Source organism: Cnephaeus nilssonii (genome assembly GCF_951640355.1).
Source record: "Cnephaeus nilssonii genome assembly, chromosome: 9".
Classification (NCBI taxonomy): domain Eukaryota; kingdom Metazoa; phylum Chordata; class Mammalia; order Chiroptera; family Vespertilionidae; genus Cnephaeus; species Cnephaeus nilssonii.
The window spans coordinates 85,856,693-85,882,791 of record NC_137080.1 but is presented as its reverse complement, the minus strand read 5'-3'; the positions used below and the strand labels follow the sequence as shown (position 1 = coordinate 85,882,791).

The window sequence follows — 26,099 nt, the reverse complement described above, 5'->3', positions numbered from 1 at the left end:
TCATCTATAAAATGGGTGCCCTGCCTCACAAGGTTGTTGGGGAAAGTACATGAGTTACTAAGTGCTTGGAACTACTAGGTATGGCCTCTTTCTCTGGCCCTGCCCTCCTTTTGTCCTATGGCCACCGGGCTTACAAATGCACTCTATCCCCTGCTCACACTGGGCTCTGCCTGCTGGGTCCCTGGGGCCCCAGGGGCTCCGTGCCTTCCTAAGGGTCTGGGTGGCAACAAGCAGATCTGAGTCAACAAACAGGCACCAAGTAACCCCTCTCCTCCCCCTCCTTCCTCCCCCCCCCCCCTGCCCCCACTTACTTAGGCATGTCTGTCCAGGGGGAATTTCTACCAGGGTAGGAGAACTGGTCAGACCACTGAGGACAAATAGTTTCAGAGAGGTATGGCTTATGAGGCCCCTTAAAGGAGATAACATGGGCGTCATGCCTTTGAAGGGTCCGAAAAGCCATGCCACATTAGGTACCCTGCCATGCCCATGAGGGCTGCTGTCCTTGCCTATTGCACCCACGTGTGGATTTTTCTGTTTCAAGGGCAAAAGAAGGTCAAGGAGGGGAAAGAGAAAGTGTCGGAGGGAGGGAATCTGTGACCTGGGGAAGAGAGCCTACCCTAGGGGCAGAGGCCTGCCCGGTCTAGCCTGAGCCCAGAGGAGACCTAAGAGGTATTTTATGGGTCAAAAGTAGCTCTCTGCGCCTTGGTATGTAGATAGCTGGGGATGGGGTGGAGGAGACGCCTCACCCAGCCAGATGGCGGCTGGAGGTGGCGCTCTCCACCCAGTCCAGCTGCCTCTGGAGGACACACTGGGCAACAGCCCCACCTGGTGGACGGATGGAGCACCAAGGGCCAGGGAGCGTGGAGGAGAGAAGCCTGGCAAGGAAGGGATGAAGCGGGAGGTTTAGAGGTGCAAGGACTTTAGGGTCTCCTCCAAAGCATGTGCTCTAGACTCTCTCACAGGAGGAACTGACTTCTTCGGAAGATAATTGGGCAATTATTTGTTAGAAAGTTCTTACGCTTTTTAGAAACCTGCCTCCACTGGTCCTCCCTCCCTGGGGGACACAGGCAACATTTCAAATATTTGGACACAGCCATACCATCCCTCCTAAATATTCTCCCCATGTGGCTCGGCCTTCCAGAGTGTGACTTCAACCTTTCACCCACGATGTCTGCTTTTTTCGCGCGGTTATTCTTCTGTAACATACTAACTCCCAAGGAATTTCTTCCATTTCTGTACCCAAGCCATCCTCTCCCCACACCAGCAGCATCATTTTTAAACACATCTTTGGGTTGCAACTTCCCTGCTGTTCAGGGAGTGATATGTTGGGGAAGCTGATGCTCTGTTTGGGGGTTCAACGAGACATCAAGAGCACAGGCTTTGAAATCGGAGACCAGTGTTCACCTCTGACCTCTGCCACCACTAGCTGTGGGACCCTTGGGCAAGTTTCTTAGCCTTTCTGAGCCTGTTTCCTCATCTGTAAACTGGGAGAGGGGGTATTTACGACCTGAAGATGCGGGGAGCAGTAAATGAGATTAGGCAGGCAAAAGATTTAGGATAGCTTCTGGCGCCATCACCCCCGCTCCTAAGTGGCCTTATAACCACAGACCTCTGAGGAATGCAGGGCTGCAGGGAGTGCTTTGGGGAAGAGGAAGGTGAAAGGGCAGAAGGTGAAAAGGAGACTCTCTGGAGTCAGGCAGCCTTTCCCCACAGCATGAGTCCCAGGTGAAAGCCCCAGAAAGGTTACCTCGTTCTGATACCATTTCCAGCCTTTCTCTGGCCACACCCCCCTGCTGAAATGGGGCAGGCCCCGACAGCTCTTTAAAACTCAGAGGGTTTAAATGTCTTTGAGGGCAAGAGAAACACACCAAAATAAACACATCTACCCGCTGGGCACTGAAAGGGAAACTTGGCAGGGGCCCCAGAACTTTCCCCACCCCAGCCCGCCCTACACTTCCTCTTGTGGTTTCTCAAGAGTACAACCTGTTCTCTCCCCCGAGTCAGAAGTGTGCCGGGCGCAGGGGGCTGGGGCACCCAAAGGTTCCCCTGCACCCACCTATGAGGAGGAGGAAGGGGGGTATGAGTGGCAGAGGAGCAGCCTGGAGGCCGGCACAGTTCTGAATGTCTACATTCTCCTTACCTGTTACCATCCTCCAACACACACCGCTCTCTCAAAGACACATGCTGGGATGGACTGACTACAGGCAGAGAAGACAGCCCCCGGGCTTCCCCAGATCTGTGCAGAGGGCTCGTGTGAGAAACCTAGAGTCTCGGAAAGGTAATGGGACAATGGCTGGAATCCATGGAACCTCTGTCCTGTGGCCTGGTTTTTATAATGGCCACTGTCCCAGCCTGCCTGGAAGTATGGGGTCAGATCCACCGAGGCAGCTTTGGGATGCAGCACCTGAGCATCTTAAGACTGCTTCCACTCCTTGACCGGCTTCCTTAGTCAGCTACCAAGAAGGGCTGCTTCTCCTGGAATCTAGAATTCTCTGCTATTATTATTTTTTTAAATATACTTTTATTGATTTCAGAGAGGAAGGGAAAGGGGGAGAGAGCTAGAAACATCAATGATGAGAGAGAATAATTGATCGGCTGCCTCCTGCACGCCCCCTACTGGGGATCTAGCCTGCAACTTGGGCATGTGCCCTTGACTGGAATCAAACCAGGGACCCTTCAGTCCGCAGGCCAATGCTCTATCCACTGAGCCAAACCAGCTAGGGCTCTCTGCTATTCTTAAAGATTTCCAACAAAAGAGGCGTCTTGGTTTCCCACCTCCCAGATTCTGGCACATCACATCCATATTGAGTTCTTTCTTACATCAAACCCTGGTCTGCTCCTCTTGGTGACTAGGGCTAAGGAAACACATACACACACACACACACACACACACACACACACACACACACACGGCCATTAGGACAGGATACAGGATACCAGCTCTGTGCAGTCACCCCAACCCTACCAAGCCTACTCTAGACCTGCTGGGCTCCCTGTAAAAGGCATCAGCACACATGCTCAGCTAACAGATTAGTCCCTTTTGGACACTCCGAGGCCCTTGGCTCCAGTGCATACTCTGTGTGGTCAGTCAAGGAGGCAGGTTTGCCTACTGGTTAAGAACAGGGCCTTCCCAGTCAAATGACCTAGGTTTAAATCCCAGCCCTGCCCTTTCCTTCTGGGGTCCTCTTTAGGAATATTACTTCTTTCCTCTTTGCCTGAGTCTCCTCCAAGTACTTACCTCATAGGACTGCTCGGAGAATTAAATAAGACATTACACCTAAAACATTGAGAAGAGTGCCTGACAGAGCTATATAAGTGTGAGCTCGTATTCCGAACCCTTGAGGGAAGGAAAACAGGACAGAGAAGGTGTTTGGGACCATGGAGGCCATGGTCTCAAGGACTGGGCTTCAACTGGGATCCAGCTGGAAGTCTCAGAGGTGCTTTGGATTCTAAAGTCCAGGAGGGTAGACGCTCTGACTTGGTTACCACTAAGTCCTCAACATCTAGCCTATGCAGACAGCGTATGGCCACAGCAGACAAGTGTTGAATGGATTCATAAATTGTTAGTCATCTCCCAAAGGAGCCTGGGAATTGAAAGAGCAGAAATGCGATGGAAGAGCCGGTTGTCTTCACTCAAAGAGAACTGGGGTGAGGGGCACAAAGCAAGGACTTGTTAAAGGAAATAGTCCTAGAGTTCAGAGATGAGGAATGGATGCCCCAAGATTGTGTGGATTGTCACATAATCCCCAGGTGAACCCTCCCAGCTGTAGCTAAGAATTTCTGGGGTTTGGGGGGACCAGCCCTCTCCCTGAATTCATCCTGTTTATAACCACCTCTTTTTCACACCTAGATAGGGGGTTAAATCTGGGTCCCCATTACCTCAATGCTCAACACCACAATCAGAGTTCAGTACAACCCTGTGGAATGAGTAAGTGCCCAAAAGACTGTCCATTTCTTCTCTCAGAACCCAACTCTAATGTCCTCTTCTCTCTGAAGCCCTCCCAGCCCCCCAGCTTGATGCCTTATCTCTGTTGTTCATGACCCACACTCACTGTAGGTGAATAACACCATTGCACTCTCAGCATCCAATACAATCCCAGACACATAGTAGGTGCTCAGTCAATGTTTGGAAATGAATACATTAATGTTCCCTTAGCAAAAGCAACTGCTCTCTTCAGTTATTCCTCTTGACACAGAAGAGGCTAAGGCCCTCGTTTATGCACCCATCAGACGCTAGAGGATGAACACTGAGGGGTTCTTCCTTCCAGCCCTGTCCTCTGGCTTCCTCCCTCAGCCCTGGCTGGCAGGAGAACGCCCAGGCTGCCTGCCCACACTGGTTCTGCCCTCCTCCTCACCTCCCACCTCTGTCTCTGATGTATGAAGAACAACAGCCCCCTGGGTTTCCAGATCAGCGGGGAAGGGGCTGTGTGGACACACAGGGCACTCGGGGGTTTTGGTGGGGCTTCTCTGCCCTTCACTAAGAAAGTCAGCCGAGTTCTGGGGGACAACCAGGAGGTGATGAGAGCATGGTGACCTCCTCAACCCACCCACCTCCCACCCCCGGCTGGGGGAGTCCAGCCTGAGCTTGGCGGTCCCAGCAAAGGGGGGTGCTGAACCCCCATTACCTTGGCTTCTCCAGCCTTCAAGCCTACCTCCTTGGCAGGTGAGCCCCCCGAAGCATCTATTGTGGCCGAAGACACGCTCCCCCGCAGCCTCCGGCTTCAGTCTCGGGGAGTTGAGGGGTGGGGTCGCAGCCTTCAGCAGCGGGGAGGGGCGTGAACTCGCTCTGGAGCCCAAATAAAATGAGTCTCCACCCCCGCAGGCGCGGTGTGTTTACAAAGTTCTAGCCGAGCCGCGGATCGCGAGTTTAAAGCTGGGCAGGAAGTGGGGAAGAGGGGGCGGGGGAGACAAAGGGGGCTGGATGCTCTGCTCAGCTGAGGTTAGGGCCTGAGACCTCGTCCGTGAGCCCCGGGTGAGGGGGTGGAGGTGCCCCCCAGGCTCAGGTGCGTGTGGTCGGGAAGGTGCGTTTCCAGACTTCTGCCTTCAGGGCTTTCGCCACTCAATCACGTGCTACCCTGGGAATAAACAACAACAGTAGGCGATGTTTTTTGACCTCTTACTGTACGTCTAGCACCGTGATAGCCCCTGTTTGTATTCGCTTGTCCCCCCCCCCCCCCCCCCGGCTATCAATCACGCCCGTTTCACGAAAGAGGAAACTGAGGCACAGTGAGGTTAGGGCATGTGCCCGTAGTCCCACAGCTAGCGATGTTAGAATTCAAACCCAGCGTCTGCGTCCTGCCAGGCACCTGCAAAAGGAGAATAAGGCGCGATGCGGGCCCCGCAAGAAGAACCCCCATCCGGAGGGGCTGGCGAGCAAGTGAACAGAAAACCCACAGGCTCCGCAGGCCCTGGGAGTGAGGCGGGCAAGGGTCAGAGCCTCCAGCCTTCTGCGCCTCCCGGCTAGCCCGGCGGATTGAGGACACAGGGTGCCATGGAAGACCTGGACTAGGCTGCAAGTGGGCCATTGGCGGGCTGTAGACTCGCAGCACAACGTTAAATTTCCCCAAATTTCCCGCTCCAGGAGAATCACCTGGAGAGGTTAACAATACGTAGTCTCGGGCCCCCCCGCAGACAGTGAGTCACTGGCACTGGGCGGGACCTAGCCAGGTGTTGCTAACAGTCACGTTTGGGGCGTTCTAGGGGTGTGCTCTTTATGAGAAACGATTTCATGGGGAAAGAGGTGTGCAAGCGAGGGCGCATTTTCCGGGCCAATTTCGATGCTCACATCAACCCGTCGCTCAGTGTAGGTCACGTGAGCCGGGTCATCAGAAGGGCCGCCCCCCCCCCCCCCCCAGCCCCCGCCCGGCCTCGGTTGGGCTTTGGAAAACCCAGAGGTGCGAGCACCGCCCCGCCCCGCCCCTCTCCGCCGGACGACTACAAATCCCATCCTGCCCTGCGCTCGCGCACGTTACGCCAGAGCAAGATGGCCGACACGATGGCCACTGCGGGGGCTGGCAGCTCCGGAACGGTAAGGGCGGGAGGCGCGGGGTTGAAGCTGAGAGAGTCGGGGCATTCTGCAGCTTTCCCCTAGCCGGGGCCACAAGCTCACACCCAGACATCCAGCCCCACCATGAGCTCCGTATGGAGGAGGGCCTTTCAAGCCGTACATGCCCCCCCTCTTTGGGACTTGGCGGCGGCCTCCTGAGTTGGTGGACCTGTGTGCTGATTGGCTCGTTTCGGGGTTGGGAACCCGGAACACCTCCTAATTGGTCCGAAGAGGCCGTTTCCGCCTTCTTATTGGCTAGCCAAAGTTGGGAGGGATTCCTGTTTCAAAATATTATCTTTCCTACTTTCCGGTGCTGTTATCCTTTGCCCTCCTCTCCTCAGCATCATGTGTTATTATTTTAATTTCCCTTGTTAGTGAAGTGGTGTGCAGAGGGGAGGAACAAGAGAGATGTTTTTTTTCTGAGAATTAGAAATAAATTCAGTCTCATACGTGTTTCTTCAGCTGTATATCCTGATAATCTGGTAAAATAGAAAGTAAGAAACAGCCATTTGTGTTATTAGAATTTTACGTTTTAGGGAAGCAGAAAGGCTGTCTCCGTATTTAGAGCCCCTTGGCTGCTCAATTATTACTTATTTGGCTATCACATTTTGTTAAATATTGGTAAGTAAGTATTTAGCAAATGAATGTTTGCTCGCCATGACGATGTGTGAACTATGTCATCCTTGTTTAGTGGATGAAAATCTTCTCTCTTTCTGGGCTGCTGATTCACAGAGATCAGGAGGTAAACAGTCCACTAACCCTGCTGACAATTACCATCTGGCCCGGAGGCGAACCCTGCAAGTGGTTGTGAGCTCCTTGCTGACAGAGGCAGGGTTTGAGAGTGCTGAGAAAGCATCGGTGGAGACATTGACAGAGATGCTACAGAGCTGTAAGTATCAGGAACAACAGGCCTTCTTCAAGTCAACCAAACAGCAGTGCCATGTCCTGCACTGTGATCGTGTTAGAGAGGATTTAAGAAAAAGGACATAGTCAAGTGACTTACAGGCTTTAGAATCAGATAGGCCTGGGTGTAAGTCATCACTCTACCACTTAATAGTGGGGGCAAGTTGACCTCCTGACTCTTAATTTCCTCATTTGTGAAATGGAATAATAATTTGCACCTCATGGAATTGTGAGTATAAATGAGACATATATGTAAATCATTCGATGCTGGGAACATTGTAAGCTCTTGATGACTTGCAGTTGCTATTATTGCTATTTATGTTCTATACTCAAAGAACTTAAAATTTTATTGGAGAGTTAGGATTAATTTCTACAAAATAGATGCCACCACATAATATAATAAAACTAGAGGCCTGGTGCATGAAATTCATGCATAGGGAGAGGGGGTCCCCTCAGCACAGCCTGCACCCTCTCACAATCCTGGACCGCTGGCTCCTAATCGCTCACCTGCCTGCCTGCCTGGTCACCCCTAACTGCCCCCCGCCCCCCATCACCAGCCTGATTGCCCCTCACTGCCTCTGCATGCTGTCCTGATCGCCCCAACTGCCCCCCTGCCAGCCTGGTTGCCCCACGCAGCCTGCTTGTTCAGTCGTTTGGTTGTCCCTCACTAACCCCCCTGGTCATAGGCAGCCATCTTTGTGAGGGTGTGAGGGTCAATTTGCATATTACCTCTTTATTATATAGGATGCTGTATTATATATGAAGATACAAAGGATAAGGGTGAATATGTTTTATAGAATGGGGGGGGGGACACTTTTAAGAGGAAATGCCTTGAGTCCTAGCTGGTTTGGCTCAGTGGATAGAGCATCAGCCTGCTGATTGAAAGGTCCCAAGTTCAATTCTGATCAAGGACACATGCCAGAATTGTGGGCTCGATCCCCAGTGAAGAGGCATGCAGGAGGCAGCAGATCAATGATTTTTCTCTCATCATTGATGTTTCTATCTCTCCCTCTCCCTTCCTCTCTGAAATCAATAAAATCATATTTTTTTAAAACAAGGAAATGCCTTGAGATTTAGGACCCTAAAATGGTCTCATGCTGGCTTTTCTGCATATACAATGTATTTCCCTATTTGGGCCTTTTAGGGGCTAGGATGGGATGAGGGATGGGGGTACCAACACCTATGAATGGAAGTGAGAGAATGGTTTAGGCAGAGGGACAAATTGAACTGCAGTGCAGTCCAAACAAAAAATTGGCCACTGCCGTGTGGGGAGCTCTAGGATGGTAATTGCCCATCAGGTATCCCACACCAGGCAGAAAAGGGCCCTGCCTTTATACTTTGGTCTTGATCAGTCACTAGATATGGACTGCCCCAGGAAGGGTAAGTTCGAGGTGAGATGGCTCTCTGACATTTGGGACTTTTACATACCAAATGTTTTCCTAAAGCAGTCATCTTGGACTTTTTTGATCTTAGAGCCTCTGTGGACTCTTAAATATTGAGGACCTTGTGGAGTTGTGTATAAATGGGATGGAGATACAAATATAAATATATATGTGTATATATTTTGCCACATTAGAAAGTAAAACACAAAATTTTAAAACATGAGAGTGAACAAGCATGATCCATTATCCATCAGAGCCATGATGTCATCCCAGGTCAGATAGCCTCTGGAAAACTGCCTCAGAGAATGAGTAGAAAAATTTAATAAATGTCTTAATTTGATTATGAGCCCTAACTGGTTTGGCTCAATGGATAGAGCATTGCCCTGCAGACTAAAGGGTCCCAGGTTTGATTCCGGTCAAGGGCACATGCCCAGGTTGTGGGCTCGATCCCCAGTAGGGGGCGTGCAGGAGGCAGCCAATCAATGATTCCCTCTCATCATTGATGTTTTTATCTCTCTCTCTCCCTCTCCCTTCCTCTCTGAAATCAATAAAAATATATTTTTTTAAACAATTGATTATGAAAACACTTTTGACTTGTGGACTTTGGAAAGGTTTATAGGGTCGCCTAGGGATTCCAGACCACACTTTGAGACCTTTTGTCTGAAAGGAATGGACTAATAGTTCCCATTAGATTCCCCCCCCACCCCCCACCCCCCAAGTAAACAGATGTTGCCCACCGTTTTTCTGTGTAGAGGCTAGTATTAATGGCTTGCTCAGGGTAGCATGGCAAGTTGGTGATAGGTTTTCAGTAAAACACCTTTCCCTACTTGCTTTTATCTTTTGAACCTTTTTGGATCCCTTACATCTGATGAATTCTGTGGACCCATTCCCAGAAAAGGGCTTTGTGCGTGCGTGTGTGTGTGTGTGTGTGTGTGTGTGTAAAATTGAGCACAATTTTAGGTTTCATGGAACCTCCCATCCCCTTTGAAGCCCATTCATGGAGTCCGATTCATACCTTCCCCTTTCTCTGAAGGACTAAAGCATGACTATTAAACGGAGGTTCAGCTTTAGACAGACAATGCAGACAATAAGACCTTTTTTTTCTTTTTCTTTTTTCTAAATATATTTTATTGATTTTTTACAGAGAGGAAGGGAGAGGGACAGAGAGTCAGAAACATCGATGAAAGAGAAACATCGATTAGCCACCTCCTGCACACCCCCCACTGGGGATGTGCCCGCAACCAAGGCACATGCCCTCGACCGGAATTGAACCTGGGACCCTTCAGTCCGCAGACCGACGCTCTATCCACTGAGCCAAACCGGTTTTGGCAAGACCTTTTTTTTCTTGGTTGCAAGATATACGTAACATAAAATTTATTACATTAACCATTTTTAAGTGTACAATTCAGTGACATTAAATATATTCACAATGTTGTACAACCATCAACACTATTCATTTCCAGAACTTTTTCATTATTCCAAACAGAAACTCTAAACCCATAAATGATATGGACTGCCCCAGGAAGGGCAAGTTCGAGGTGAGATGGCTCTCTGACATTTGGAACTTTTCAAATCACCTCTCCCCTCTGCCCCTGGTAACCTCTAAGCTACTTTTTGGCTCTATAAATTTTTTTTTCTGTCATATAAGTAGAATCTTAAAACATTTGACTTTTTGTGTCTGGTTCAGTTCACTTAGCATAATGTTTTCAAGGTTCATCCATGTTGTAGCATGGATCAGTACTTTGTTCCTTTCTTTTTAAATTTATTTATTTAAATAAGTTTTTGTTGATTTGAGGGAGAAAGAGAGAGAGAGAGAGAAGCATCTATCGGCCACCTCCGTTATGAAACACAGGCATGTGCCCTGACTGGGAATCGAACTGGTGACCTTTTGGTCACAGGACAACACTCAGCCAACGGAGCCACACCAGCCAGGGCTACTTCATTCCTTTCTTATGGCTAAATAACATTCTCTTGTATGGATCGACCACATTTTGTTCATCCATTCATCTTTTGATGACACCTGGGTTGTTTCCACCTTAAGGCTATTGTGAATAATGCTGCTATGGACATTGGTGTACAAGTATCTGTTTATGTTCCTGCTTACAATTTGCTTGGGAATATACCCAGGAGTCGAGTTGCTGGCTCATGTGTCAATCCTTTGCTTACTTTTTAGGGAACTGAGAATAAGACTTTATGCCTTTGATTCTTTCCCAGACATTTCAGAAATTGGGAGGAGTGCCAAGTCTTACTGTGAGCACACCGCCAGGACCCAGCCCACGCTGTCAGACATTGTGGTCACTCTTGTCGAGATGGGTGAGTGCACAGTTTCCAGCTCTTCAGTGCAGCTGAGTTGGAGTTACGGGGGAGAGAGGAGTGAGCCACACCTGCTGAGTGTTTTTTAATTCCCTTATGGTTCTTCCGGTCGGTTTCTAGCTTGAGGGGGTTACCAACAGAGGGTTCCTCTGACCCTTTTAAGAGACCTCCTAACTCCCTGGTGGGGATCTGCTGGAGCTTCTCAGTGGCAGCAAAATGCTTGAGTGGGGAGTTTAAGCTATTTCAGCACAAGGTTCCTCGCCCAAGTTCAGTATCTGGTGGTCTGGGCAGTGACTTTTGTTTTCCTGTTTCTTAGGTTTCAACGTGGACACTCTCCCTGCTTATGCAAAACGGTCTCAGAGGATGGTCATTACTGCCCGTAAGTGACTTTGAACTGAGGTCCTCAGTAAGTGCTCAGTTAATGCTTGTGCAGTGAATTAATTAAACAGGGCAGGGATCTGTTTGTTCAGCTACTTCTTTATTGCAGGCTCCCTTCCATCATTTGGGGCTACCTGTAACATCGTCTTTGTTTGGGCTAATGGGACTGGGACGTGACGTTCAGTCACCAGAAAGGAAAACCATCTCTGAGCTGTTGCCTTGATTCTTGTGCTTTAGGCCCTAGAAGGGCAGTTGATGCTGCTTGAGAAATGCTAGTGCTCTAGTTCTTCCTTAGATCAAGAGTCAGTAAACTAAGGTCTGTAGGCCTAATGTGGCCCACCACCTGTTTTTGTAAATAAAGTTTTATTGGAACACAGCCATGTGTACTTATCTTTGATTGCCTTGTGCTATAATGGCTGAGTTGAGCAGTTGTGACAGACTGTATGGCTTGCAAAACCTAAAATATTTACTCTGTCTCTTTGTTTCTATCGAAGGCACAGTTTGACGACCTGTGCCTTAGATGGAAACTGGCTGCTATAAACTGAGCTGGGAGTAACTAGTGTGGGCTGGTAGGACCTGGGGAGACTTCATTTGATTTTTTCCCACCACTTTTTTCTGTCTGCCATGTTGTGAAGACCTTCCCTCTCAAGCAGCAGTGAAGGTGCCATTTTTAATCCCATGCTTGCTTACCCTGGCGTGCTGTATGACTTTGTTATCTGGGTTCTATGAAAAGAGAGTTAACAGCTCATCTAACTCCTTGGTCACTCAGCAGCCTCAGTGTGCTCTTTTGTGATGTGAACGTTGTCACAGCAAACCACTCACCTACCTAAGAGGCTTGCAGGCAGATTGTTGTAGATGGGAATGTCACCCAGGGTCATTCAGGGCTGGGCCTGACGGGGTGACCTGAGGTCCTTAAGTCCTTAAAGGCCTTTTTAAAATAGAAATACAAAGGATCCGTTGTTCAGAAAATTGAGACTCAGCATTTACTTTGAGAAAAGGAGGGTTTGGGTAGAGACCCAAGTCCTTGGGTGGAAGAGGAACCAGTTGTGACTCTCTTGCAGCTCCAGTGACCAATCAGCCAGTGACCCCCAAGGCTCTCACTGCAGGGCAGAACCGGCCCCACCCGCCGCACATCCCCAGCCATTTTCCCGAGTTCCCCGACCCGCACACCTACATCAAAACGCCGGTGAGTGTGAGGAGATGGTGGGGCTATGACTGAGGCGAAATATTCCATTTCTACTGATTGTTGGATGAAAAGCTTATTGATAAAAAGTGGACTCAGAACTCAGAATGTCTTATTAATAAACAATTTGGCAAAGGAGAATTATGTTCTCCCGTTGGCTAACAAAAATATGGTTAACAAGAAATTGAAGCCTGTCCCGCCAAAACGCTAAAGGACCTAGCCACCTAGAGAAGAGACTGGAAGGGCACTCAGAAAATATTCGTAGTAACTCTCAGTGGGTCATGGGTGACTCTTGTTGCTTTGTGTGTGCTTAGTTCTGAGTTTTCCAAACTTTTTATAGAAAAGAGTTATTTTTGAAACCAAGGGGAAAAGATTATTTAAACCATACTTGGTGATAACATGAAATGAAACTTAGCGTAACTCTGAGTTCTGGGTCTGAATGAGCGCAGACTGAGTTGTCTTCCATGGTTTGGATGTGTTCTCCTTCGCCACATTAGCAGTTTTGCCCTCCCTTGGGAAGGGTGCGGTGTGCAGCGGAGTCCCAGAGGCTCTCCCACACACTTCCTTTGTCCCTGCCTCCACAGCATGTGCTGGTGCAAATATGGCATCATGTGGGCAGGCAGGCACGTCCTCCAGACATTTCTCCACACCTCAGGATACTGGGGGAAGGAATAGGTAGTCAACCACCATGGCAATACAGCCGCTGGCCGTGACCTGTAATCTCTGTACTAGTGTCCTAGAGCTGCCGTAACAAAATGCCATATACTAGGTGGCTTAGAACAACAGACATGTATTGCCTTACAGTTCTGGAGGGCACGTGGCCGAATTCAAGATGTTGCCAGGGCCATGCTCTCTCTGAAACCTGTAGGAGAATCCTCCCTTGCCTCTCCTAGCTTCTGGTGGTTTGTGGGCACTCTTGGCTGGTAGAAGCAGGACTGCAGTCCTCCGTTACATCTGTGTCTCTGTCTTCACATGGCCTTTTTCTTGCAAGGGCAATAGTTGTATTGGAACAGAGTCCCACTCTACTCTTGTGTGACCTCTTTTTAACTCATCACCTCTGCAATGACCCTATTTCCAAATGAGATCACTGGGGGTTAGAACTTCAACATATTTTTTTTTAGGGGACACAATTCAGAAGAGATTGGGCCCAATCTCAGGGTGGTATGGCCATACACTTGGGACACAATTCAACCCATCACAGTCTCTAACTCTTTTATAGTGTATTTCTGTCAGTAAAAATACTAAGTACAATAGAGGCCTCGTGCACAAAATTCGTGCATAGGGGGTGTGTGGTGTTCCTCAGCCCGGCCTGCACCCTCTCCAATCTGGGACCCCTTGGGGGATGTCTGACTGCCGGTTTAGGGGCATTAACTCCAGCCATTAGGAAAATCACACAGAATGTTCTTGACATACAAACAGTGTGGTTTTATGAGTTGTTTTAATAATAATGGCCATTCCTTTAAATAATATCTGCTTACATACAGTACAGCTGGTACTATGTGAATTCAGAATGTTAATATCACAAAATCATAGAAGGTTGTAGTGGAAATAACCTTGAATTGTCTAGTCCAAACTTTTATAAATATTGGAATTCCCTTTTCAAAGATTTTGAATGCTTTTTGTCCTAAAAAGCTTAACCAACTTTTGAGGCAATCCATTTTCTGTGAAAGGACTGGGGGACTCTGGTGGCAGGCGCCCCCCAGGACTGGGAGACTCCAGCAGAGCTGAGGGGACTGGGCGCTGCCATCTTGTGGCTATGGATGCCGCCATCTTGGTGATTTTGCATATTCCCTCTTTATTAGATAGGATACTCCAATAAACATTCAAGCTGACTTACATGAATATTATAATGTACTATAGGCCCAGTGCACGAAATTTGTGCATGGTGGGGGGTGTTCCCCTCAGCCCGGGCTGCGCCCTCTCACAATCCAGGACCCCGTGGGTAGGGTCTTTAGGCCTGGCCAGCGATCAGGGCCTAACGGGGCTTTCCTTCCCTCGGCTGCCGGCAGCTGGCCCCACCATCGCCGCTGCCACTACTTGCTACCTGCGGCGCTGGCGTGGGGTGTGATCACTTGGCTGGCCTGGGCCTCCCTCTGTGGGGCGATCGTGGGGCGATGGTGAGGCCTCCTGACCAATTGCATGGCACCCGCCTTGGCTGGCTTGGTGCCAGTGCGTGTCATAGTGTGGTCGTCTGGACGGTCGTTCTGCTGTTCGATCGTTCTGTCGATTTGCATATTATGCTTTTATTATTATAGACTACTCCACCAAAATAATGGGCATTAAAGATAATCTGACCCTTATTAAAGGTTCAGGAACCCTGTTTGCTCCTTTTTAGTGGCAGCCATGTGATGGCCTCTGCCTTTTAGGTTTTGAACTCTTGGTGTAATACGTGGTGGAATAATAAGTTAGAGATCAGCTTATTTTAATACTTTAACAGCTCTCATAGTTGAAAAAGGTACATTACAAAGATATGTAGCATTGTTGGCTCCACTTAATAAATCACAAAATGAATTTGCTTCAATCACAAAATGAACTTGCATCATCTAATTATTTGAAGAATTTTGTTTAAAATTTTCTACTCAATTTCCAACTTTTTGAATCTCAAACAGTGCTCTCTCTCTCTCTTTTTTTAAAATACATTTTTATTGATTTCAGAGAGGAAGGGAGAGGAAGAGAGAGATAGAAACATCAATGATGAGAGAGAATCATTGATTGATTGCCTCCTGAATGTCCTCACTGGGGATCAAGCCCACAACCTGGGCATGCGACTGGGAATTGAACCATGACCTCCAGATTCATAGGTTGATGCTCAACCACTGAGCCACACTAGCCAGGCTCAAATAGTTCTCTTAAAAATGATGGGAAGGTCTTGCATTTTTAATGTTTGTAACAAGTATGTTCAAAATCCAGTCAAATTCTTCATTTTGGGATGATTTTAAACATGTCAGAAAGTCTTGTTTCTGTGTTTAAGTGTGAATATGGAAACTGTATGCAGGCTATACACGTGAATTAACATTGACAACTTGACAACAGTGGAAATGTTTTTAAGCACCTCCTTCAAAAATCCCATCTCCATACCACAAAGAGTAGTTAATTGTTTTTTTGGTCATTGTTACAATGTCACCTATACCATCACAATTTAAAATGTTTTGGCCCTAGCTGGTTTTGCTCAGTGGATAGAGTGTTAGCCTGCAGACGGAAGGGTCCCAGGTTTGATTCCAGTCAAGGGCACATGCCTGGGTTGCGGGCTCGATCCCCAGTAGGAGGCGTGTAGGAGGCAGCCGATCAATGATTCTCTCTCATCATGGATGTTTCTATCTCTCTGTCCCTCTCTAAAATCAATAAAAATATATTAAGATAAAAATAAGTAAAAGGTGGAAGGATATGGAAACAGCAAAGCTGGGCCTCAGGGAGGACAGGGTGACCTGTTGGTATTACTCTATAGTGTCTTTGCTGTTCTTTTCAGACGTACCGCGAGCCTGTGTCTGACTACCAGGTCCTGCGGGAGAAGGCTGCATCCCAAAGACGTGACGTGGAGCGGGCACTCACCCGTTTTATGGCCAAGACAGGCGAGACCCAGAGTCTTTTCAAAGATGACGTCAGCACGTTTCCATGTAAGAGTCTAGCCCCTCTGTGGACCCTGTCTTGTCATTTGAGATAATAGCACCTTCCCTTACTCTCGGCATGGTAGGAAGAAGCAAATAAGCTTTGTCCTTGTCTTGGGTGCCTCTCATTCTTCAGATTTCTGGCTCCTTTTCCCAGTTCTTCAGGGCCTGTCCCTAACTGATGCCTCAGAATAGTAATGGCCTCTGTTGGGATTGGCTGCTTGAGGTACGTTGAGTTTAGGTACCTCAAGAGTAACTGAGCCCTGGGCCTCAGAGACACTCAGGCAGCAGAAGTGGCAGCCCTGGTTGCAGAAGGGACGGTGGCCTCAGGGGGGCAGGGCAGTTACAGAACACCTGCCGGGCTTTGCGCTTCACCGTGTCCTCACACAGGTACCGTCTCACTTAATTTCCCATCTCAGCACTACCATTTCGCCGTGTGACCAAGCCGCTCCATCTCCATAGGCCTCAGGTTTTCCAAAGGTGAACGAGGGTGCTTCATTCATTGAGCAAGTGCTCGCTGTGTGCCTGGCCCTGAAGTAATAGCTAAGTTATTAAGTGCCAGGTGAGGTGCCAGTCATTTCCCCTAATCAGCAGTCGCCAACCTTTAGGACCTCTCGGACCACCAGTGGTCTGCGGACCACCGGTTGGTGACCACTGCCCTAAATCATCTCATTAAATCCTCTCAGGAGCCCACGAGGTAGGAGCTGTTATTACCACCACTACAGGAAGCCCAGGCTTATAAAGAGGAGAAAGGAAGTAACTTGCCCAAGGTCACACAGCTAGTAACTTCCAAGCTAGGCCCACCTGATAATCACATTCTACCATACACAGAGACCTTCTATTGTTTATTTATTTTGAATTTTATTTTATTGTTTAAAGTATTACATATAGTAGTACATATATCTCCTTTTTTTTCCCCATTGACCTTCCCCCAGCCTCCCCTACCCCCTGTCTCATGCTCTCATTTCACGCCCCCCAGTGTCTTGTGTCCATTGGTATGCTTATATGCATGCATACAAGTCCTTTGCTTGATCTCTTTCCCCCCGCTTCCCAAAACTCCCCAGCCTTCCCGCTGTAATTTGATAGTTTGTTCGATGCTTTTCTGCCTTTGTATCTATCTTTTTGTTCATCAGGTTATAATGTTCTTTATTTTCCATAAATGAGTGAGATCTTCTATTTATTTATCTCATTGCGATTTCTTTTCACACTCAGTGCTGTTTGGAAGTGCCTGAAGTGCCCTCTAGCTCAGTCCATGCAGGGAGCTCTCAAATCCAATATTTGGACTTGGCTCCTTCAGACTGATGGGCTCAAAATCTCTGCTCTAGAAGCGAGGCTCAGAGGGGTTAACGAGGTGTCAGGCCACGAACTGGTGCTTCACTAGGATGCAGCCCCAGTTCTGTCTGATTTTAGTCCTCCAGCACTTGGGAAAAGTGGGCTCTGAAGTTACGCTGCTCAAGTTCAGATCCCACTCTGCCACTTGCTGTGTGCTGGAGGAAGTCACCTAACCTCTCAGCGTCTCAGGTTCCTTCTCTGTAAGACGGGGTTGGCGTTAGTACTTAGCCATTACAGTGGATTAAGAAAGTACATGTGAAGCCTGTAGGACATAGTGAGTGCTTAGAGTGTGTCAGCCATTATCGTCATTCGGTGCTGCTCGCTGATCTGCTGTGAGGCCCTGAGCCAGCTGCAAGGACGCCATGACAGTGGAACTGTGCTCTCTTCCAATTCCACAGTGATTGCTGCCAGACCTTTCACCATCCCCTACCTGACAGCTCTTCTTCCATCTGAACTGGAGATGCAACAAATGGAAGAGACGGATTCCTCGGAGCAGGATGAGCAGACAGACACAGAGAACATCCCTCTTCATATCAGCACGGTGGGTCCTGCCTTCTGCCTGCTTCAGAGTAGCCCCCAAACGAGCCCACACTGCCCGCAGCCTGTCACCCTGGGACCTGGACATGACCTACCCCAGGTCTCTGCCTTCATGTTAGGGACTTGCAAGATGGGCTCATGATGATCCAAGTGTGATGGGATCTCTAGCTTGAGAGGCAAGTCCTGTCCTGGGGCTTCATTCATTCATTCAATAAATATTGAATGAGCACCTGCCAGAGCCCGGCACAGTTCCAGGTGCTGGGGAATTAGTAGGAGACAAAACCGACAAAATTTCCTACCCTCATGGAGCTAAGGTATGAAGTAATAAATTAAGAGATGGGAAGTAGCTCTGGGCACAGGGGAATGTGGTTTTAGGATGACTGAGAGGGTGGCATGTGAATAAAGACCTGAAGGGAACAAAGCTTACACATCTGGGAGTAGAGCATTCCTCACAGGGGGAACATCAGGTGCAAAGGCCCTGAGGTAGGAGCTGTTGTGTTGAAGAACAGCAAGGCCATCAGGGTGGCCAGAGTGGCATGAACAGGGAGGAGAGTAGGAAGGGATGCGGTCAGAGAGCTCATGGGGTGGGGTGCGGGGGTCAGATCTTAAAAGCTATGTTAAACATGTGGGCTTTTCCTCAGTCAGACAGGAGCCATGGGAAATGCTGAGCTGAGCGCCAGGAGCTGATGTGGGTTTGTTAACAGCATCAGTCAGGTTGCTGTGTTGAGGAGACTAGAAGGTAAGGGTAGAAGCAGAGAGACCAGTTAGGAGGCTCTTGCATAAGCTGAGAGATGGTGGTAGAAGCAAAGGAATGACACATGGTCAGATAAATTATTGGTCAAACTCTAGATTATTTTTAGAGTGGAGCCAACTGATGGAGTGGATGTCAGATGTGAGAGAAGGAGAGAGGCAAAGATAAATTCAAGGTTTTTTGCTTGAACAACAGGTTGCCTTCAACCATGATGGGGAAGACTGTTGGGTGGAGCAGGTGTCTGTGTGTGTGGCGGGGGGAGTTCAGGCTTAGGTAAGTTTGAGATGCTTATTAGGCATCCAGGTGGTGATGTCAGAAGAGTGATGGATGTATGAGTTGGAGTTTGAGGAGCTGTTAGGGCTATAGATGCGAATGTGGGAGTCATCGTTGTGTAAGTGTTTAAAACCCTGAGACTGGATGAGCTCCTGGGGAGTGAGTGAACTTAAAAGAGAGAAGAGGTACAAGGACTGAGCCCTGGGCTCCCACTGTTCAGATGGGGAGATGGAGAGGGCACAGCCAGGAGTGGGAGAGCCTGGAGGCCCAGGGAAGGAAGTGTTTCAGGGAGAAAAGAGTGATCACCTGTGTCAAAGCTTCCATTCGTTTCAGTGATAGGAGGACTGGGAATTTGTCCGTTTGGCGACGTGAGTGTAATTTGTGACCTCGACAAGAGCAAGTTCAGTAAGAGTGAGAGCAAGGGCCTGCAGTGAAATCAGAGAGAATGGGAGAAGAGGAATTGGCATCAATGAGTGTAGACTTGCGCTGTCCATTACAGTAGCCACTAGCCACATGGGACTGTTTAAATTAAATAAAACTAAAAATTTAGTTTCTTGTTACCCTAGCCACAGGTGGGTCATGGCTACCATACCGGGCAGTGCAGATACGAACATTTATATCATCCAGAAGGGTCCATTAGACAGCTCTTACATAGACAGTTGTTTGAAGGAATTTTGCAGTAAAGGGAAGGAGAGAAATGGAATGGTGACTAAAGGGAAAATTAAGGAGTTAAACGAGTGGTTTTGTTTTTAAGATAAAAGAAAACCAGAGGTGTGTATGCTGATGGGGATGATCTGGTAGAGAGGGAGAAGGGATGCAGGAGAGAGGATCATTTTGGAATAATGTGCTTTGGTGACAGGATCTGGTGCCCAAATGGCAGGGTTAGCCTTGTTCTGGATATTTTACACCCAGGACAGGAGGTAAAGTGTGTGAGTACAGAGACAAAGGTGGGTGAGGAGGTGTGCTCATTGGAACTTGGGGGTGTTCTCTGGTCGATGTGTTGTGCTTGGCAGGAGAAAGGATAAGAGCTCTCTCTCGTTCCTGCATCGTGGGAGAAAGTAAAGGAGATCGCAGAACTGCTGAAAGCTCTGATGCCTTTGAGGCTTATAGGACCCTTAGAGTCAGGTTGCCATGCTCATCCATTCTTAAGATTGGCCCTGGCTTTTAGGCAAACAATGCCTCAGTGGCTAAAGTTGGACGAGTGTCCTGCGTTCTCGAAGGCGCGGTGCACCACGTGGAGGCCCGCAGCCCAGTGGAGGGGGAGAGTGCCGTGCTGTGTCCGCTGTTTGCTGAAGCTCTTCCTTGCTTGGACACATGCTTCTTTAATGCCAAATGATTCCTCTCAGAATTAGGGCTGGGAGGCCACGGCTTGACATCAAGCAGAGGAACTTCTGATTTGGAGTCAGTTAATTTGGTCTGAGATAGGGCGATTGGTGAGGGACTGAGGTTCACCGTATGAGAAAGAGGGGTCTTCTAAGCAAACATCACTTCCCTTTGTAAGTACTAAGGAGTGAAAGGGCCTGCGGCTGTGTTACCTAGCACTCTAGGTAATGACACAGGGGAGGCCCGGCGGGGAGTGCATCGAGGCTGAAATAATGCCGGGAGCTGCCTGGCTCTCCTGGACACCGAGGCGCCAAGCCGTATGGCAGAGGAGACAGACCTGACCCTTGGAGTCAGGCTGGTCTGGCTTTATTTTATTTTATTTTATTTCCACTATGCAACCTGCTTCAGTGCCTGCAGCCTACGGGCAGAGGCCGGGCAATGGTTCAAGCGCAGCTTGCTCTGGCATGGGGCACCGTGAGAGACCCAGAGGACGGGCCTGCCATAAGCCCAAACCCATGCCCTGGTCTGGCTTTAAATCCAGACCGTGCTACTCCCCAGGCACGTTACCCAACATCTGAGTCTGCTTCCTCACAAGTAGAATGGGAGCAGGAGCGCCTCCCTCTCGGGGAAGCGGGAGCGAGATAAAATGAGCTCGTGCACAGGTGCCCGGCCCAGGGCAGCTCCCGCCCCCATTGCGCCTCCCTGCTGTTCTGGGCTCTCTACAGCCACATGCTGTCCTGTAGAAAGTCAGTGAGAGGACTGAGAGAAGGATTCTAGCAACAAAGTTCTCTTCAGTCAGTTGGATTTGTTACTCTGTTGGCCTGTTCAGAATGTACCAAAAGATGTATGGTGGCCATTCTTCCTCCGGTCCTCGTGCCCTGTTACCCACCTTCCCGCCTACAAAGCAGCCAGTCACCAGCCTCTTTCTTATGTGTCCTTCTAGAGACACAAACACAAACAGCAGGTCACAAGTGGTTTACCCCTCGCTGTGTGCCCTCATCCATGCAGCTTGGCCTGAAGGGAACAAAGCTTACACATCTGGGAGTAGAGCATTCCTCACAGGGGGAACATCATTCCATATCTGTGTAAACGAGCGTCTTCATCCCCACACTCAGCCTCAGCATGTTCCAGGGAGGCAACACGTGAGTTTAACCAGTCCCTGTGGACGTGGGGAGGTTTTCTATCTTTAGCATTCACACACATTGCTACAGTTCGTTAAGTAACTGGCATTTTAGATCGTTCTTTTATCTGTCGATGGCAGCATATCTCTCAAGGACTCTTGCTACATAGTTTTTACTTAACCAGGTCTATTTTCTCCATCTACATGAACATAAAGGAACTGTTCATTTTAAATTAGTGTGTAATAGAATTATTTTTCCCTCCCATTTGAACTAGCAGCTAATCCCAGGGTCTAAACGTTGCTCTTTCATGAGCACTGTACCCGTCATTTATTTATTTAGTGCCTGCTGGCATGTGCCAGACACTGTTCTGAGAGCTTGGGACCCATCAGTGAACAGAACAAAGAAAACACCCGCCTTTTAGGAGCCTATGTGTTGGCAGTGGGAGGATGACAGTGACTGGACTATATAAGTACATCGTTACGTAGTTTATTCAAGTGCTACTGGGGACGGGGAGGGAAGGTCTAGGGCGAAGGGTGGAGGCTTCAGGTTCAGAGTGCTCAGGGTAGACATCCCTGAGAACTGACATTTGAGCAGAGACTTGGAGGAGGCGAGGGAGGGAGGGAGGGAGCCAGGTGGCTATCTGTGGAAGAATGTTCTGGAAAGGGAGCAGCCTGCGCAGAGGCCCTGAGGAGCAGCACGGAGGTGAGTGGGTGTGGTTGAGGCAGGAGAGAGGGAGAGTCACACCAGGACCTTGTAAGCAGGTTTAAGACTGGGTTTCAACTGGGTGAAATGGGAGTGGTGGGAGGCATGGTGCAGAGGAGGGACGTGTCTGAGTTACCTTTTTCCAGGATCGCTGACTGCGGTGAGGAGAAGGGACCGTAGCTGGGGCCGGCAGAGCGTGGGCTGTGGAGGGAGATCAGTTAGGAAGCATTTGAGAGAGTGGTCTAGGCCAGAGCCAGTGGTGGGTCCTCGCAGGATGGTCACAGAGGGCCACTGGCCGTGGCCAGTTTCTGCCTGTATTTTGAAGTAAGGCCAAGAGGTTTTCCTTACAGATTGAGGTGGGATGTCAGAGAAAGAAAAAAATTAAGAATGACTGGAGTGTTTGTCTTGAACAACTGGAAGGCCAGGAGGGCTGCAGGAAGGGCTGTTTACGCACAGGGGAAGGTCCGGGGCTCCGTGTTAGGCACACGAAGTTGGAGGTGCCTACCTGCCACCCCAGGGGAGATGTTGAGTGGCCGTGGCTGTGTGAGCCTGGGGGTCGGCAGGCAGGTGAGGGCAGGTGCGGGCAGGGCACTGAAGCTGGGCTGGGGCAGTCCCCAGGGTGGGCTCGGTAGCACGCACGCATTGCCCGAGTCTGGCCTTTCCAGGCTCCAGGAGCTCTTAAAAGACCCTCTGCTTCCACAGTTTTCACAGAATCTTGGTTGGATTGGTACTTTACTCCTTTTACCTTCTCCTGGCCGTCCCCACCTCAAGGCTGCCTGTCCCTGAGGGAGGCAAGGGAGTGCCATTGCCAGAAGCTCTGCTTGGGAGAAGAGAGGCTGTGTCCGTGGCTGGGACCACATCTGGCCGGTGAGGCAGTGAGCGGTGGAGGCAGCCTTAGTGCCTCCAGCAGGTCGAGGCTGGCTTTCAGCACCCTTGTCACCTCCATCCTTATTTCAGGAAACAGTAAGGCACAGCTGAGGTGAACTTCCAGTAACTCTAAGATACGGTGTTGACCATGGAGAAATGATAAGAGGTGGGTAGGGGGTGGTTGCTAAATTAAGCCGTAAAGAACTTGAGAAAGCTTAGGAGCCAAACGTCCCAGGCAGGCCTGGTGGTGGTCAGACCTGTGTCTGGCGTGAGCGAGGGTGATCTTGGGAACTCGCTTTCAGAAGAGCCTCCGGAAGCTCCACTGCGGCTCTAAGTCACCTCGCGGTCCCGCCGGGTCAGGTGTTGGAGAGGACAGCACAGGGGTCCTGCCTGGCAACGCACAGGGACTCTGGGAGGACGCAGTAGATGGACAGTGTGAGCGCGTGCAGCGGAACCCAGAAGTGACCCATCTCTTCCGGTTCTTGGAGCTGACTGTGGCCTGCCTGCTGGGCCAGCGGTCCCTGGGGGAGAGCCTGCCGTTCATTTCGTGCCATCTGATGGTAGTGTCCTCTGCTCTGGTTGAGGTCAGAGCCTCCACAGAACAGGAATCTCAGTGACAGAACCTTGGCCTGTCACCAGGGGGCGCAGTCCCACCAGCACCTCTGGTCACTTACAGTCTCTTAGGAATGAACTTCTGGGTCAAGTTCTTTGTGTGATTTTGTCCCCCTTCCTCTGCTAGGCTCATTTTACAGAACTTAGAAGAGAGTATAAATAAGGAAAGGAGAATAAATCACTCATATTCTCAGAACCAGTTTTTTAAATTTCAACATACTGCTTTTTTTCTGTTTACACACAAGTGTGATTTTTTAAAAATTTTAATTGGTGTCATATTGAATATATGTAAATTTATGAACTTTTCTACAAAATCACTGTCTTCAAACCAAACCTGGAAGACCTGATTCCCAGGTGGCAGATGGGGGTATGGATGATGTTCCTGCATTGGTGCCAGCACGCTCTGCTTGGCCTTGGTGGGAACCCTCGAGGCTCTGCTGTAATGTGATCACTGGTACCGTGTTGCAAGTACCAGATAATTTGAGAATGTGGGGGCCATCTCTGACGCTTTACATCAGCTGTGGTTCAGGAGAGGCCTCTGCATATGATTGTTCTCACCCCGTCTCAGTTCTGCAAAGGGTGGAGGCTCACTTCCCTTTTTCTTCATCTCCCCACAATGGGGCTTCCTTCTTGAGCACCTGAATTTTAGCCCCAGACCTCCTGCCCCTCCCAGGTCGCTATTCTTTCTAACTCGTGCCCTGTCTTGTCAAGAGCTCAGGGTTTTGTGTTCTGTGCTCCACTGTGGCCTGGGCCTCATTTCATCTGAGGCCCTTTAGAAAGAAGTGGTCCCTGAGCTTCCAGTCTCCCCCGGAAAGGGGCGCTGCGATCTCTTTCCTTATGCTGTTGGTGTTTTGCTTTATTTCGGCTTTTGCTCAAAGGATGACTCTGGAGCCGAGAAGGAGAACACCTCTGTCCTGCAGCAGAACTCCTCCTTGTCAGGGAGCCGGAACGGGGAGGAGAGCCTCATCGATAACCCCTACCTGCGCCCCGTGAAGAAACCCAAGATCCGCAGGAAGAAGTGAGTTGGGAGCTGGGTGCAGAGAGGCTCTCTGGCCAACCGAGGGAGTCTTCTCTGCTTCAGGGCAGAAAAGAGAGGCCACCAGTGGGTCTGCACCTTGGGGAAAGCTACTCGAGTGAGCGGAAGTATCATCCCTTCTCCTTCCTCGTCTGCCACATGTACCTCTTGTTGCATAGAGGTTGAGCTTCCTGCAGCCCGGGACTAACCCTCACAGCCCTGGAGTTGTTGCCTCCTAGAAGGAGAGCAGGTGGGGCCACCACCAGGCAGGCTCCATGGATTCCTCTTCTTTCTAGGTCCCTCTCGTGAGCTGAGAAGGAAGCCTGCCTTGTACAGAGATTCGGACACCACGCTCCTGGGGGAGTAAAAGCCACTCGAGGGAAGCAGAAAAGGTGGCTTCCCATGGTCCAGCCGAGGCTGCTGGGTGTGACTGGGCATGCTTTTAATAGCAAATTCCGTGTTAATATTTCCCATTTTCACTGGATGTTTGGGTTGAGGAAGATATGATGTGGTGGTAATAACGAGGCTTTCTTAATTAACCAGGCTGGACTGGGGCATAGGAGCAGCTGGTGACGTCATTCATTATCACAGGACCTGATTCCTTTGAACCCGAGAGACGAGGGAAGGCAGCAGAAAGAAGGGGCTGCACCTTCGGGGCTTACTCCCGAAGGACTGTTTGCCTAGTTTCTGTTTCAGGCTATCCTGGGCCCTTTTATTGACTCACAATCAATGGGTAGCACCAGTTTATCACTCTAGAACCTCATTCTTATTTCTCTTCTCACCTGGGCTCCAAGTGCCCTGCTGAGATGACCGAAGGGGACTTTGCCTTCCCACATGTCACTCCTTGACCTGGGCCAGCAGGAGTCTGGAGGAGTGAGCAGGTATGTCACGTGGAGGAGAGTGATGCATAACAGCACACCAACTCTCTCATCGCATTTGGTGAACTCTTCCTACAAGGCAGCGCTCTCTCGTGAGAGATTGGTGTTTATTGTCCCTCCGTGGAATGTGTGCTTTGGGACGACTGGGTCCTGCCCCATCCAGGAAAAGAGTTTTCTCTGACAAGAGCCTCTGCATGGTATATTATTCTGTGACTTGCTGGAGGAATCCGACCTTAAACAGCAGGAAAGGGATTGCGGCGGGGGGGGCGGGGGGGGCGGGCGCGGAGATCTTGAGGGCTGGATGGCCTTGTTTGCTGAGAGCTGGGAGCCTGGTGGGTCTGCTGGAAGCTGGCACAGAAGGAAGCCATGCGGTGGAAACCGGTGGGCCAGGCCAAGGAGTTCTTCCAGAAGCAGATCTGAATCTGTTCAACCTCTTTGCATCCTGGGGAGAGATTTCATCCTTCCTGAACCCTACAGATCAAAACACAAGTGTTTAAGGAAGATGGTGGACAAGCTGATACCCTTCAGCGGGTCTCTGAAAGAAGAGATTTAAAAACCAAGTCTAAGGAAGAAAAATGCCAGTGAGCCTGGAAGTTTACACAGTAGCAATGAGGAGTCCCTGGAATTGTATTGAATTTTTCTTATACTTGGCTTCCACAGTCATCTCTCTCTCTTTTTTCTTTTTTTTTTCTTCTTTTTTAATTAATTTTTATTAAAAAAATTTTTTAATTGATTTTCTTTTTTTAGAGAGAGGAAGGAAGAGGTAGATATCGAAACATTGATGAGAGACATTAATTGGCTGCCTCCTGTATGTCCCCTACTGTGGAACTGAGCCTGCAACCCAAGCATGTACCCTGACTTGGAATCGAACCAGCGAC

The 26,099-nt window shown here is 49.4% G+C and overlaps 2 protein-coding genes across 3 annotated transcripts in view; one reads left to right on the top strand and one right to left on the bottom strand.

The window, feature by feature from the left end:
• CCND3 (cyclin D3) overlaps nucleotides 1-4,810 on the bottom strand; it is an 89,209-nt gene extending 84,399 nt beyond the window's left edge. Inside the window, exon 1 of one of the 2 annotated variants that reach the window (XM_079780612.1) lies at nucleotides 4,653-4,810. The gene's annotated coding sequence lies outside the window, so the exon portion shown is untranslated. The remainder of the gene's footprint in view (nucleotides 1-4,652) is intronic. The other variant, XM_079780613.1, reaches the window with a different exon arrangement.
• Nucleotides 4,811-5,966: 1,156 nt separating this feature from the next.
• On the top strand, nucleotides 5,967-25,492 carry TAF8 (TATA-box binding protein associated factor 8). Its single transcript, XM_079780605.1, has 9 exons — nucleotides 5,967-6,028; nucleotides 6,779-6,935; nucleotides 10,546-10,644; nucleotides 10,961-11,023; nucleotides 12,084-12,208; nucleotides 15,672-15,819; nucleotides 17,541-17,683; nucleotides 24,207-24,346; nucleotides 24,640-25,492. Exons 1-9 carry the CDS (start codon nucleotides 5,984-5,986, stop codon nucleotides 24,650-24,652), a joined length of 933 nt encoding a protein of 310 aa, XP_079636731.1. The 5' UTR covers nucleotides 5,967-5,983; the 3' UTR covers nucleotides 24,653-25,492.
• Nucleotides 25,493-26,099: the final 607 nt, after the last annotated feature.

Coding starts and splice junctions, on each gene's coding strand:
- TAF8 (XM_079780605.1), top strand. CDS start 5,984: ATGGCCGACACGATGGCCACTGCGGGGGCTGGCAGCTCCGGAACG. Junction 6,029..6,778: donor GGGCTGGCAGCTCCGGAACG/GTAAGGGCGGGA, acceptor GCTGATTCACAG/AGATCAGGAGGTAAACAGTC. Junction 15,820..17,540: donor TGACGTCAGCACGTTTCCAT/GTAAGAGTCTAG, acceptor CCAATTCCACAG/TGATTGCTGCCAGACCTTTC.